Below are 15617 nucleotides of genomic sequence, written 5' to 3' on the forward strand. Positions count from 1 at the left end.
TGCTGAGATTATAGGCATGAGCCACCTCGCCTGGCTCCTCTCCTTTTTAGACCATATAGGGTAACTTCCCAACGTTGCCACGGTATTTGTAAACTGTTATGGCGCTGATGGGAATGTCTTTTAGCATGCTAATGCGTTACAATTAGTGTATAATGACCAGTGAGGACGACTAGAGACCACTGTCTTGGTTTTGGTGGGTTTTGGCTGGCTTCTTTACCACAGCCTGTCTTATCAGTGGGGTCTTTGTGACCTGTGTCTTGTGATACCAGTCCTGCTGACCTCCTGTCTCATCCTGTGACTAAGAATTCCTAACCTTCTGGGAATGCTGATTCTAAGGCATCTGAAAGCCTCACATAGAATACAAATGAAGAATTCAGAGGGTGAGGTATGAGGGAAGGGGCTTGGAGCTTCCAAGACCCTCTCTGGCCCTCCACCTTCCAGGAACCTCCACCTGTTCAGCTATTAGGAAGCCCTTCTAACCCTGTCCTTTTGCGTTTTTATGGAAGCTTCGTTATGTAGACATGATTGATTAAAGTTGGTGACCAACTTAACCGTCAGCCCCTCTTCCCTCCCTGGATATTGAGGAATAGGACTGAAAGTCCCAACTCTAATTATGCTCTTTCTGCTGACCAGCCCCTATCCTGAAGCTAGCTGGGGGCTGCCAGCTATCAGTCAACTCATTAGTATTAAAAAAAAAAAAAAAAAGACATCTCTGGAGAGCCTAAGGATTTTAGGAGTTGCAAAGCAGGGAGTAGGGTGAGGAAGAAGACTAAATACATATTTCACAGTATCACAGGAAGATTATGATATTATATGTCAAATGGTTTTATAACCTAACCGTATTGTAACGTATATTATGACAATTTTAATGGTTATATTAGTAATATTTATTTAGCTTTGGTCTTCTCTATTTTAATAATTAAGAATAACCTAAAGACTTAGGACCACTGATATAATAAATCACTACTTTTGATTTTAAAATTTAGATTATCAGTTTGCATAGAAATACACATCGCTTATTTTCTTTATTTTTTGTGGTGGGGTTTCACTCTTGTTGCCCAGGCTGGAGTACAGTGGCACAATCTCAGCTCACCGCAACCTCCGCCTCCTAGGTTCAAGTGATTCTCCTGCTTCAACCTCCCAAGTAGCTGGGATTACAGGCGTGCACGACCATGCCTGGCTAATTTTGTATTTTTAGTAGAGATAGGGTTTCTCCATGTTAGTTTGGTCTCGAACTCCTGACCTTGTGATCTGCCTGCCTCAGCCTCCCAAAGTGCTGGGATTATAGGCGTGAGCCACCATGCCTGGCCACATCCCTTATTTTCACAGAAGCAAGGTTTATCATGCCAAACGAGACTTGAAGCTATGATTTTGTTTGTATTTATTTTTATTTTTATTTATTTATTTTTATTTTTTATTTTTTTGAGACAGAGTCTGGCTCTGTCGCCCAGGCTGGAGTTCAGTGGCACAATCTTGGCTCACTGTAAGCTCCACCTCTCAGGTTCACACCATTGCCTCAGTCTCCCGAGTAGCTGGGACTACAGGCACCTGCCACCACGCCTGGCTAATTTTTTTATGTATTTTTAGTAAAGACCGGGTTTGGCCGGGCGCGGTGGCTCACGCCTGTAATCCCAGCACTTTGGGAGGCCGAGGCGGGCGGATCACAAGGTCAGGAGATCGAGACCACGGTGAAACCCCGTCTCTACTAAAAATACAAAAAATTAGCCGGGCGCAGTTGTGGGCGCCTGTAGTCCCAGCTACTCGGGAGGCTGAGGCAGGAGAATGGCGTGAACCCGGGAGGCGGAGCTTGCAGTGAGCCGAGATCGCGCCACTGCACTCCAGCCTGGGCGACAGAGCGAGACTCCGTCTCAAAAAAAAAAAAAAAAAGACCGGGTTTTACCATGTTAGCCAGGATGTTCTCAATCTCCTGACCTCGTTATCCACCCGCCCTGGCCTCCCAAAGTCCTGGGATTACAGGCTTGAGCCACCATGCCCGGTCTATTTTGTTTCTTATGTTACTACAATTTGAGGGTCAGTGCCCTTTTCTAAGGCATTAAGTACTACTCTCTCTTTTTTTGTTGTTGTTTTGCTTTTTGTTTTTTGTTTTTGAGACAGTGTCTGGCTCTGTCACTTAGGCTGGAGTGCAGTGGCTCAATCTCGGCTTGCCGCAACCTCCGCCTCCCAGGTTCAAGCGATTCTCCTACCTCAGCCTCCTGAGTAGCTGGGAATACAGGCATGCGCCACCATGCCCAGCTAATTTTTTATATTTTTAGTAGAGACTGGATTTCTCCATGTTGGTCAGGCTGGTCTCCTGACCTCAAGCGATACGTCTGCCGCGGCCTCTCAAAGTGCTGGGATTACAGGCCACCTCTCCTGGCAAGTACTACTTTCTCACTATCATATCCTTTCTGCAGAGGAGGACTTCCACCTATGGAAATGGTGTTTATGTTACGATTCAATGGCAAAGACTAAGAATAATCAGTTGAAGGAACGAATTCTTTCCAGGAAAAGAATTTTAAACAAAGCATGACTTGAATGCTAAAAGCCTTCTTCTACTCACAATTTTCCTTTTTCCTGTGGTAAAATATTATAGAGGAGCTGTTTTTACTAAACCATTTCTTCCCTCCTCTCATCACTCCAAAATAGTTAAAATTGCTGTTAAGTTTAGTCTTAGAGGTCACTCCCTGAAGCTTCTAGCTTTATGCCTACTTGATTGTTTTGTCCCTTCCCAGTCGTACAAAAGGATGCTATCATTTTGATTAGAATTCCTTGTCTTAGTTTCTTGTTTAAAAATTTTAAAAGTATCATGTCTATTGATTACAGAGCAGTGGTTTGGTATTTTTAATTTAGTAGTAGATAGTCACAACTACATAAAGAAAGCTTCTGGTTGGGTCCAGTGGCTCATGGCTGCAATCCCAGCACTTTGGGAGGCCAAGACAGGAGGATTGCTGGAGCCCAGGAGTTCAAGACCAGCCTAGGAACATACCGAGACTTTGTCTGTACACAAAAGTAAAAAATTAGCCAGGCACAAAATGGTGCATGCCTATGGTCCTAGCTACTTGGAATGCTGAGGTGGGAGGAACGCTTGAGCAGAGGAGTTCGAAGCTACAGTGAGTCATGCTTTGGGGTCCATACTGAATATGTTACTTACTAATTGAATTTTCTTCAGAAAGATACCTCACTACTTAGTTTTTGAAATCAAATACATAAGAGTTATACTGAGTCAGTAGCTACCTTGAGTGTAACGTCTTTTTTTAAATGTATTTTCCTTGGCTTCTCTTGCATGTTTCCTAGAGTGTAACATCTTATATCTAATGTAGAAACTGTCAGTGTATTCAACATGTAAAGTGCCTTTATTTAAATGATTTGAAACAGTATCACAAAACTCAGATTCTCTATACCCCACAGCCATCAAAATAAAACCATGATAGCAAGCAAATCATTTATTTCAGCTATATCAGTGATTTCATTTTTCCCTCATAATGATTTTGTTTTCTAGCTGGTCCAGTTCTGATGGCAAAGATGATCCAATTGAAGTATCTAAAGACAGTATATTTGTGAAGATCTTACAGAAACTTTTAAAAGATGGTAAGTGGTTTGACTATACTGTTGGAAATTACAGTGTCACTCTTCAGTTTTTTGGGTTTTTTGTTTGTTTGTTTTTGAGATGGAGTACTGCTCTGTCGCCTAGGCTGGAGTGCAGTGGTGTGATCTCGGCTCACTGCAACCTCCACCTCCTGAGTTCATGCGAATCTTCTGCCTCAGCCCCCGGAGTAGCTGGGACTACAGGCCTGCGCCACCAAGACTGGCTAATTTTTATGTTTTTAGTAAAAGCAGGGTTTCACCATATTGGCCAGGCTGGTGTCAAACTCCTGACCTCGTGATCCACCTGCCTCAGCCTCTGTCTAAAGAATAAAAAAACCAAGAAGCTTTCATTTGACGTCTATTCACATTGATCTCCATGCGTTAGTTTTCAGATTTGTAGCTTCCATTTGTAGCTGTAAAAACGCCACAGACTGAATTGTGTCTAAGTATCTAGCGCTAATATTTAAGGGCAGCTTTGCAGTTTTTGTTATTCTTAGTGGATTATAAAACAGGTGAAAAACAGGAATGGAAAGTCATAATTTCATAAAGGACAAGAATAGTAGAAACTTTTTTTTTTTTTTTTGAGATGGAGTCTCATTGTGTTGCCCAGGCTGGAGTGTAGTGGCTCAGTCTCGGCTTACCACAACCTCCGCCTCCCAGGCTCAAGTGATTCTCCTGCCTCAGCGTTCTGAGTAGCTGGGATTACAGGCACGCACCACCATGCCTGGCTAATTTTTGTATTTTCAGTAGAGACAGGGTTTCACCATGTTGGTCAGGCTGGCCTCGAACTCCTGACCTTGTGATCTGCCTGCCTTAGCCTCCTAGAGTGCTGGGATTACAGGCATGAGCCACCGTGCCCAGCTGAAATTTTTATTTAAATAAAAATATAGGCAGGTGCAGTGGCTCACACATTGGGAGGCCAAAGTGAGAGAATCACTTGAGCCCAGTAGTTCAAGACCAGCCGGAGCAACGTAGGGAGATCCTGTCGCTATATTTAAAAAAAAAAAGAAAAAAAGAATTAGTTGGACACAGGGGTGCATGCCTGTGGTTCCAGCTACTGGGGAAGCTGAGGTAGGAGGATTGCTTGAGCCCAGGAGATGGAGGCTGCAGTGAGCTGTCATGGTGCCACTGCACTTCAGCCTGGGTGATAGAGTGAGACCTTGTCTCAAAAAAAAAAAAAAAATTATATATGTGTGTGTGTATTATATATGTATATTTTACCTATATAAGTCGTGTGGTTTTTTTTTTTTTTTTTTAAGAACAGGACAAATGTATTTTTAGAACCTTCTTAATAATATGGCTTTCATGCACAGTAGTGTTTTTAAAGGACAGATTCTGAAGGTAGGGAGATACAGATAACCTTGCGTTATATTTCATAGGCATTGACAGTGCAACAGCTACTTCAGCCTGTGCATTCGTCCTGCAGACATATTTCAATTACCCACAAGGTTTGTTTTTACATGTTACCTGAAATACATTATACATATAGAACAAAATGCCTGTCTCATTAAATGAAGTTTAAATTTTTTTCTACTTAGTCACCAACATTTAATAGTTGAGAATAGTGTTATGAAAGTCTTATTTTGCCAGGTGCGGTGGTTCATGCCTGTAATCCCAACAGTTTGGGAGGCCGAGGCGGGCAGATCATGAGGTCAGGAGATCGAGACCATCCTAGCTAACGTGGTGAAACCTTGTCTCCACTAATACTACAAGATAATTAGCCGGGTGTGGTGGAGGGCGCCTGTAGTCCCAGATACTCGGGAGGCTGAGGCAGGAGAATGGTGTGAACCCAGGAGGCGGAGCTTGCAGTGAGCCGAGATTGCACAAATGTACTCCAGCCTGGGCGACAGAGCGAGACTCCGTCTCAAAAAAAAAAACAAAAAGTCTTATTTTTCTGGCTTCACTTGAAAATCAAAGATTTGCCTATATGAGACTGAAACTGTTACACTTAGCAGTCAGCTTGGGCTGAAGAATGCTGCCCTCCTGCAGCCAGGCCATTGGCTTAAGTTTACCAAGATGCCCTATGGCTGCCTTCACTCATACAGTCTGTTACCTACCAAGCTTTTGCAAGCATTTGAGTTTTAAAAGTCAAATAAAATGTTACTTTTTAAAGAGAATTTATCTTTTACAAATTAATGTGGTATCTTTACAAGTATATCATTTTACAGAGAAATAACTTTTATTGAAAGTGTGTTTGTTAATCATAATAAATGATATACAAATATTTTGTTTGGATTTAGTCTCATAACACTTATCAACTCAGATTTTTCTTGTATAACAATTAAGTACCAGGTGTGGTAGCTCAAACCTGTAATCCCAGGACTTTAGGAGGCAGAGGCAAGAGAATCCCTTGAGCTCAGGAGTTCAAGACCAGCCTGGGCCACATAGCAAGACCCCACCTCTACAGAAAAAAAAAATTAGCCAGGCTTGGTGGTGCATGCCTATAGTCCCTGCTACTCAGGAGGCTGAGGTGGGAGGATCACTTGAGCTGGGAAGGTCAAAGGGTTGAAGTTACAGTGAGCTATGATCGTACCACTCCACTCCAGCCTGGGTGAGAGTGGAGACCTTATCTCAATAAAAAATAAAAACTACAATTAAGAACCAAAAAATAGGCTGGGCACAGTGGCTCACGCCTGTAATCCCAACACTTTAGGAGACTGAGGTGGGTGGATCGCTTGAAGTCAGGAGTTCAAGACCAGCCTAGCCAACATGGTGAAACACCATTTCTACTAAAAATACAAAAAATTAGCTGGGCGTAGTGATGGGCACCTGCAATCCCAGTTACTGGGGTGGCTGAGGCAAGAGAATCATTTGTACCCAGAAGGCAGAGGTTGCTCTGAGTTGAGATGGCACCATCGCACTCCAGCCTGGCCAGCAGAGTGAGACTCGGTCTGAAAAAAAAAAAACAAAAAACAAAAAATGATGCAAGACCCCTTGAGGATTTTTTTTTTAAACCAGTATTTGATTTTGAGAATCTTACGGTAATGTAGCAAATTATAAAATACTATTGGCTTATTATTTTGAAAATTTTCATCCAGTTTTCTCTGTCAAATGAGAAAATTGTATATGCTTGTTTGTAACTACACAGATGTCAGACAATCCATTTAGTTCATGTTCATTGGCTTTTCAGCTCTATGGATGACTTGTGAGGAAATGATTCTTTTGCCTATCTAATTTTAGATTTATACTGTAAATACATTTTGAGATACTATAGCTGGCATTCATAACAGTGTTTCTACTAAATTATTCCCTAAATAGGGGATCCTATAAGTGTTTGAAATACTTGTTTTCAAGCTTGGGAATACATGAAAACGTTTCAGATCTTACTAAACACTTTAAATAGAATGGCTCTTTTGACCACTGGAGGGAAAAACACTCAGGCAGCCCCTGTGAAGAGTAAGTATCACATTGTTAGACTTGAAAGTATGTTTAACAGATGGAAGGAATTTAGAAGAGAGTATTTCCCAACAGCGAAGTGACATTATATTTAAATAGAAGCACAGGTGTTTTTGTCATCAATCATCTGAATTCATTTGAGAGTTTTATAATAATTGAAAAATGACTTCTTGTGTTTGTGTTTATAGGCATTCAGCTCAGTGAGTACTTACCGGAGGTGAAAGACCTGCTGCAAGCAGATCAGCTTGGAAGCTTAAAGTCCAATCCTTACTTCGAGTTTGTTTTGAAAGCAAATTATGAATATTATGTTCAGGGACAAATATAACTTTTTCTAAAAATGGCCATCGTTCATGAAATTTGTATAAGTGTGTCCTTATAAAAATTTTAGGCCATAAACAAGTATAAGTTTGTACAATTTCAGAACATGTATAGCTGAGTTTTTACACTTTATATGTAGGAAGCTAATATAAAATAGTTATGTAACTGTGATTTTGGTTTTCAGTTACGTGACTTGTTTTTTCCACCTGAAATGTGTCAGTTGTTGTTCCTGTACTCGGTGCCCTTTCTTCTTCCTCTGACATGGCCCCAGGTTCTAGAGTTCTGGTCCTGGTTCTAGCTACTCACATGCACAAATCACTTGTAGGCCTCAGTTTCTGTGACCATGAAAATTACTAGATTGCACTAGCTTGTCTCTAAAATTCTGTGATTCCAGATACTTTGCACCAAAGAGAATCTAGGGTGTTTGGTATCTGTTTCACTTAGGGCTAATGGGAAATGTCCAGTAAGATAAGTGTCAACTTTGCTGACTTATTATGAGATGAAAAACAAAAGCAGAGCAGGCCTAACTCATGTGAGCTTGATAATTATGAACTCACTGGGAGCATTTTAAACTTTTCTACATAAATAATAAATGAGCACTAGTGAAAGTATTTTAGTGAATGAAACATTTACGTGGTTTTCTAACCTGTCTATAAATTACTGTTAATGTTTAGTTCTTTCAGTATGGGGATTCAGTCAGCCTCATGTATTTTCAGAATGACTTTCATGAATCTTGACCACAGTCGGCCTAGTTAGTCAAAAGCATGAATGATACTAGAAACCATTATAGGCTGTCCTAATATGGCAATCGATGTGACTAAAAGGTACTGTTCTCTCTGAGCTTTGTCCTGACTGGTGTCATCACTCACTCGGTGTTTATCTGAGTTTTAAATAAAGGCCAGAGGTTGGACAGGGAGTTGCTGGCATGTCCGCGCCTTGGCCCAGTCGAATGCCCACTAACCAGCTTGCTCCAGCATCTGAAAAGGTCAGAAGTTAAACATGGTGAAGAGTCCAGTTCCTGGATTCACAGATCCCTGCATCAGGCCTTCTCCCCCGCAGACTGCAAGGCCAGCCCTTGAGTATATTTGGAAGATCAGGTTAATGGAACTGTTTGTAAATCAAAGAGAAGAAACTAGCAGCCTGGTCTTTTTCTCTTTGCAGCTCGTGTGTCAGGACAGCATTAGGGTCTGGGTTGGGAACATGTTGGAAGGTACTAGGAGAAGTTGGGAAGAGCAGCTTGTCAGATGGCCGGTAAGAAACCGCTGAGTACTTGTATTGTAAGATAAGGCTTTGTTTTTACATGGAGGTCAGCTGTCAGTGTTCACTTCTCACCTGTAGGACTCTGTCAGGTGATAATGTGCTCTGGGACACACAGGCTCCCACCACCCTCCTTTGCAGCTGCAAACCTAGTGATCCCTGGTGGATGGGACGGTACCACAGGAAAGCCGATCTGATCATGCCCCAGAACCCACTGATTGTGTGGATGTAAAACGACTGCTCTTATGGTGTGAAGTGGAGCATCCTGCCAAGGGAGGAAAAAGCTCACTCTTCTAATCCTCTTTCTCTCTATCTCATAGTTAGTGGCTATTACACTCAAATGGTTGAGTTTTTAAAAATTATTTTAACAGGGAAAATGAAATTAAGACCTAGGATTTTGAATAATTTTTTCTCTAGAATTTTAAAAAGTAGTTTCACAGCAGAGTCTTCATCAAAGAATTATTAATGGTTTTTGTATAAAGTAGCTGATAATTATACAGGTGCTGTGTGACATTTCTATGGAAAGAGACACTTTACTGACTTGGAAAAGGTTTGTGATCATGCCTGTCTTTAAGTGCTGCCCTGAGAGTCCCAGCTTGGGACCTTGACAGAATACAAGAGGAAAGTGTTGTGTGTGGTCGTGAGCAGAGGGGAGTGTGCGCAGGCGTGGGGACTGGCATGTCTTGAGAATTTGTGAACAGAATGGTGTCAAGGATTACGGCAGACCTGGAGACAGTAAAAACTTGCTGAACTCCTGAGTGAGGTTAAGGCTACTGACACCTCTCTTTGAGGGCTTTCATTGTTTGTTTTTTTTGTTTGTTTTTTTTGAGACGGAGTCTCTCTCTGTCGCCCAGGCTGGAGTGCAGTGGCGCGATCTCCACTCACTGCAAGCTCCACCTCTTGGGTTCACACCATTCTCCTGCCTCAGCCTCCCGAGTAGCTGGGACTACAGGCGCCCGCCACCACGCCTGGCTAATTTTTGTGTTTTTAGTAGAGCGGGGTTTCACTGTGTTAGCCAGGGTGGTCTCGATCTCCCGACCTCGTGATCCGCCCATCTCGGCCTCCCAAAGTGCTGGGATTACAGGTGTGAGCCACCGCGCCCGGCTGAGGGCTTTCGTTTTTAATGATTGAACTGTGTTTCTTTTTTTACTTCAGGGGCTGAATTGTAGTTTTCCTAACATCACCCACCTACATCCTACACACCTGGACATTTTGAGGCTAACTTTAAAAACAGTGTAGCCTGTTCCTGACATGTTATCCTGAGGATGCCTGGGGAAAAAAAAAAAAAATATATATATATATATATATATATATATATATATATATATACACACACACACACACACACACACACACACACACCCGTGTAAACAAATCCACTGATTAAAAGCCAACATACATTAAAAAAAAATAATACTGGGTCAGGCATGATGGCTCACATCTGTAATCCTAGCACTTTGGGAGACCAAGATGGGAGAATCGCTTGAGCTCAGGAGTTCACAAGCAGCCTGGGCAACATAGCAAGACCCTGTCTGTACAAAAAAAAATTACAAAAATTAGCCAGGCATGGTGATGTGTGCCTGTGGTCCCAGCTACTTGGAAGGCTGAGTTGGGAGGATTGCTTGAGCCCAGGAGTTTGTGACTACAGTGAGCCATGATCATACGACTGTACTCCAGCCCGGGTGACAGATTAAGACCCTGTGTCAAATAATATGTAATTCTAAATTTTAAGAAAAACACTGTAGAAAATGAATTAATCACCCCTCCTGAGGAGCCTTTTTAGACAGTTTTTCCTAATCACCTCCCACTCCAAAGAAAGTGTAATACCACACACCTACTATATATCATTCATTCGTTCGTTCATTCATTTATTTATTTGGAAATGGAGTTCTTGCTCTGTCACCCAGGCTGGAGTCCAGTAGCATGGACTCAGCTCACTGCAACCTCTGCCTCCTGGGTTCAAGCAATTCTCCTGCCTCAGCCTCCCCAGTAGCTGGGATTACAGGCACTCGCCACCACGCCTGGCTAATTTTTGTATTTTTAGTAGAGACGGGATTTCACCATGTTAGCCAGGCTGGTCTCGAACTCCTGACCTCAGGTGATCTGCCTGCCTCGGCCTCCCAAAGTGCTGGGATTATAGGCGTGAGCCACCACACTTGGCCGACTATCTTTTAAATATACTGTGGCCTTTGGAAGCCACAAACCATTGTACTAGCTGAATTTTTTTCACTCCCTAAGAACCAAGTTTTCCCCCTTTGAGAATGCCCATCTTAATTATTCTTTAGAATACAATTTTTTAAAATGCGTGATACTTTACCATATGGCAGAACCATAATTAACGTAACAGCCCTTACCCTCTTGCTGTATCTCTCTCTCTCTCTCAAAAATTAAGACACACAGGGTTTTGTGTTTTTTTTTGTTTTGTCTTGTTTTGACCATTTTAAATACTAGAATAAATCTTTGTACAAAAATCTTTATGCCCTCCAAATACGGTGAACATGACATTGACTCTCGCTGCTCAGTTGTGACATTGATGTGTGTATACTGAGCAGGCCAATTTCTAATATTCTTTTCTCGCCTTTCCTGCCACTGCACTGTGTGCATCTGCCCCAAGCCCTTAGTTATTGGAAGCAAGACATGGCATCATGTGCTGAATGTTTCATATGTCTCAGGTACTCACCTAGTTTGTTGTTTTGTTTGTTTTTGGTTTTGTTTTTGTTTTTGTTTTTTTTGAGACGGAGTCTTGCTCTGTCCCTAGGCTGGAGTGTACTGGCATGATCTCAGCTCACTGCAACCTGTCTCTTGGGTTCAAGAGATTCTTCTGCCTCAGCCTCCCTAGTAGCTGGGATTACAGGCACCCGCCACCATGCACAGCTAATTTTTTTGTATTTTTAGTAGAGACCAGGTTTCACCGTGTTGGCCAGGCTGGTCTCGAACTCCTGACCTCAGGTGATCTGTCCACCTGGGCCTCCCAAAGTGCTGGGATTTCAGGCGTGAGTCACTACACTCAGCTCTCCCCTACTTTTAATCCTCAAATCAGTCTTAGGGAGTATCATGAGTTGAGAATGCTTTCTGGAAAGTCGCTTGTCCAAGATCACATAGCCAGTCAGAGGGGAAGGTAAATGTAGCTCTGCTTGACTCCAGAATGCAAGCTCCTAACCAGTTCTTGATATTCTGGGTATAAAGGAGGTTGAAGAGTAGGCACTGCTCCAATGAATCAACAGGCTCTTGGAGGTGGCCATGAGTGCACACACCACCAGCTTCAGCAGGAGGAAAAAGGAGAAAATCCAAGCCCTTTTTTTGCGACTGCCAGGAGTCGACCCAACCTTTTTTTTTGTTTTTGTTTTTGTTTTTGTTTTTGAGATAGGGTCTCTGCTGCCCAGGCTGGAGTGCAGTGGTAGGATCTCGGCTCACTGCAACCTCCACCTCCCAGGTTCAAGTGATTCTCCTGCCTCAGCCTCCCAAGTAGCCGGGATTACAGGCGTGCACCGCCACGCCTGGCTAATTTTTTTTTTTTTTTTTTTGAGACGGAGTCTGGCTCTGTCGCCCGGGATGGAGTGCAGTGGCCGGATCTCAGCTCACTGCAAGCTCCGCCTCCCGGGTTTACGCCATTCTCCTGCCTCAGCCTCCCACGTAGCTGCGACTACAGGCGCCCGCCACCTCGCCCGGCCAGTTTTTTGTATTTTTTAGTAGAGACGGGGTTTCACTGTGTTAGCCAGGATGGTCTCGATCTCCTGACCTCGTGATCCGCCCGTCTCGGCCTCCCAAAGTGCTGGGATTACAGGCTTGAGCCACCGCGCCCGGCCTGATTTTTGTATTTTTAGTAGAGATGGGGTTTCACCATGTTGGCCAGGCTGGTCTTGAACTCCTGACCTCAAGTGATCCACCCGCCTCAGCCTCCCTGAGTGCTGGGATTATAGGCGTGGGCCACCACACCTGGCCAACCCGACCTTTTTAAGTAGCTTGTAAGGAGAATGAGTTTGTCTTTGTCTACCCAGTCCCTGGAATGTCTCTAACTTGGAGTGCCCAGCCAGCCCCTCAAAGCTGAGTTTCTGGGGAAGCCATGACTTTTCATATTAGGATGGCTTTGGCTCATTACTGGGAAAGATCCCTCAAGGGCCTGTTGTGTTTTGCACTGTACTCAGTGTTGGGGAAGATTAGAGAGAAGCCGCAGTCCTTGCCCTCCCTGGCCACTGGCAGTAGAAGGAAGGACAGCCCAAGCCTGTCTCCTCCACTGGCTGCTGTGGAACCTGGGGTGTGTTTTAACTCATTAAGCCTCAGTTTTCTTTAAAAAAAAAAAAAAAACTGGAATGAGTAATACCTATCTTATTTACCTTAGGATAGTTAAAAGGTTAATTGAAACATAAAAGCATATTATGAAGTGTTTTACCAATTCCTGTTTAAATTGATAGGAAACACAGTAGGGAAGACTGGGACTGAGCGAGATTGGGGTACGGTTGAGTGGCACGAGTGGAGAGAAGGGAAGTGCAAACACACTGGCGTAGTGGTAGCAGAAGGGCCCCACCAGGGTATGAAGAGCTGAGACTGCACCTGAAAACTTAGAAGCAGGAACTCCCTGTCAAGCACACCCTACATGGCTGACCTTTACTTAGTGACAGTTCTCAAAATGCTGTGCAGGGCGCTGCTGCGCTCCCCCAAAACATACATGTATGGAGACGTGGCTCTGCCACCCACCGTTCAGTCTATTCTCTAAGCCAATGAGAATGCAACAAGACCAGAATGGGACTGAGGGTGGCCTGTGGTGACCTGTCAGGGACTATTTAAACCAGCTGCAAATCATGTGGGCAGGGAACAGATGCCTGAACTGGCCACTTCAGGGGCCATCTCCCACAGTTTGCTGTACTAGCAGGTCTCTGTTCGCTTGTGAGTGTTTTTAATCACGGTCAGCATTTAGTGTGGGTTTGAATGTAACAGACTGAGCTTAGAAAAGCTTTCTGTAAGGAAAGGTAAGAGTTGGACTGAGCAAGAGTTTTGAAAAATAGTGACAGTCCCATTCTCCTTTGGAATGCGAACAGATATTGAGGTATCCAGTGAACGGCAGCAAATTTCCTACTTTCAAGGCCTAAATGTAAGCTAGTCCCCTTATGTTACATGCAACTCATTTGCCAGGTGGTTTTTTTCAAGTACCTCCACTACTCGCTGACACAGGAGGACACAGGATATTAAAAATGAAATACAGTTCTGTCAGTTATTCACTTATTCTCCAAAATACTTGGAAGAACTAAATATGATACCATAGGAGCCTTTATACTCACCACGTAGTCCCTATACTAGCCAAACTCCTTATTTTTTAATTGATTGTTTTTAGGAGGGTAGTATTTTATTCACTAAAACATTTTTGTTAATACTTCTTTATTTTTAGGATGAGCTGCCATGATGTGGGCTACAGAGGAGGGTCACATATGCTTCTATCCCCCTTTTAGAGAATCCGCTCCTGTCCCAGTTGCTGATTTCCACTACCAAATGTGAATTGCAACTATTTTAGGAGCACTTAAGCACACCAGAAAAATGAGTGATTCTGTTCTGGCCCACACCGTATCACTGATGTACCCCCTTAAAGCATGTCACTGAGTTCATCACAAAAGACTGCTCCTCCTGTGCCCTCCACAAGGTTAGAACTGTCCTTGTCTTGGGGAAAAGAGAGAGAGAGAGAGAGAGAGAGAGAGAGAGAGACAGGCACCAGCTGGGTAACCTCTGCTGACCCCCACTGTACTTTACCATAAGTAGCTCCAAATCCTTCTAGAAAATCTGAAAGGCATAGCCCCATATATCAGTGATATAAATAGAACCTGCAGCAGGCTCTGGTAGGTGATGACTCTAAGGTGGACTGGGAGGCAGCCCGGCCTTGGCAGGCATCATCCTCTAAATATAAAGATGAGTTTGTTCAGCCTTTGCAGAAGGAAAAACTGCCACCCATCCTAGAGTGCTGCGTACTTGCCCCCCTCTCCCCCCGCCCTTTATTGGCAGGAAGGACCAGCAAAGCCTCATCTAGGAAGAGCCCCTCACCCATCTCCACCTCCATTCCAGGTCTAGCCAGTCCCGGGTTATGACCCTCGTCTTTCAGCCCCAGGAGAGGGACACACATAGTGCCACCGAAGAGGTTGGGGGAGGGCCTCAGCCCACCAAAACCTGGGGCCAGTGCGTCCTAGAGGAGGGGAACCCTCACCCCTTCAATCCCTTTAGGAGACCCAAGTACTCTGCGCGTCCCTGAGGCGGACAGCTCCGTGTGCCCAGGCTTTGCGTCTGACGGGCCTATCCCCGGGAGCCCCCGCGCCTCTTCCCCGGCGCTCCGCCCTCGCCTACCCCCCCGCCAGTTGTCTGTCCTGCGACAGCTGCGCGCCCTCCGGCCGCCAGTGGCCCTCTGCGCGGTGGGGGAAGGGGTCGACGTGGCTCAGCTTTTTGGATTCAGGGAGCTCAGGGGTGGGAAGAGAGAAATGGAATTCCAGGGGCGTAAGGGGGAGGGAGTTCGCCTTCCTTCCCTGCCTGAGGCTCAGGAGTGACGGCTTCTCCAATCCGCCCAAGCCCACCACTCCACACGTCTCCCTCCTCCCGGTAGTCGCAAGTGGGAGTTTGGGAATCTGAGCAAAGAACCTGAAGAGGAGTTGAAATACTGGAAGTTAGCAGTCAGGCACCTTCCCGAGCTCCCAGGGCGCTCAGAGTGGGCATGGGTGGGGAGGCCTTTGGAACAGGTGTGGTTCCCGGAGCGCAGGCGCACACATGCACCCACCGGCGCACGCGGTGACCCTCGCCCCACCCCATCCCCTCCAGCGGGCAACTGGGTCGGGTCAGGAGGGGCAAACCCGCTAGGGAGACACTCCATATACGGCCCGGCCCGCGTTACCTGGGACCGGGCCAACCCTCTCCTTCTTTGGTCAACGCAGGGGACCCGGGCGGGGGCCCAGGCCGCGAACCGGCCGAGGGAGGGGGCTCTAGTGCCCAACACCCAAATATGGCAGGAGAAGGGCAGCGACATTCCTGCGGGGTGGCGCGGAGGGAGTGCCCGCGGGCTATATAAAACCTGAGCAGAGGGACAAGCGGCC

At 44.9% G+C, this 15617-nt stretch overlaps 1 protein-coding gene across 2 annotated transcripts in view; it reads left to right on the forward strand.

Annotated features, from left to right (window-relative positions):
* Positions 1 to 7511, forward strand: part of NUP133 (nucleoporin 133) — a 69147-nt gene extending 61636 nt beyond the window's left edge. The window contains exons 25-26 of one of the 2 annotated variants that reach the window (XM_005539816.4): positions 3500 to 3588; positions 7170 to 7511. In XM_005539816.4, the coding sequence (XP_005539873.3) occupies positions 3500 to 3588; positions 7170 to 7306 (226 nt within the window). In that variant the 3' untranslated portion in view covers positions 7307 to 7511. Of the gene's footprint in view, positions 1 to 3499; positions 3589 to 4964; positions 5072 to 7169 lie in introns of those variants that run through there. The other variant, XM_045391872.3, reaches the window with a different exon arrangement.
* The last annotated feature ends 8106 nt before the right edge of the window (positions 7512 to 15617 follow it).

Source organism: Macaca fascicularis, chromosome 1 (genome assembly GCF_037993035.2).
Source record: "Macaca fascicularis isolate 582-1 chromosome 1, T2T-MFA8v1.1".
In the NCBI taxonomy this organism is placed as follows: domain Eukaryota; kingdom Metazoa; phylum Chordata; class Mammalia; order Primates; family Cercopithecidae; genus Macaca; species Macaca fascicularis.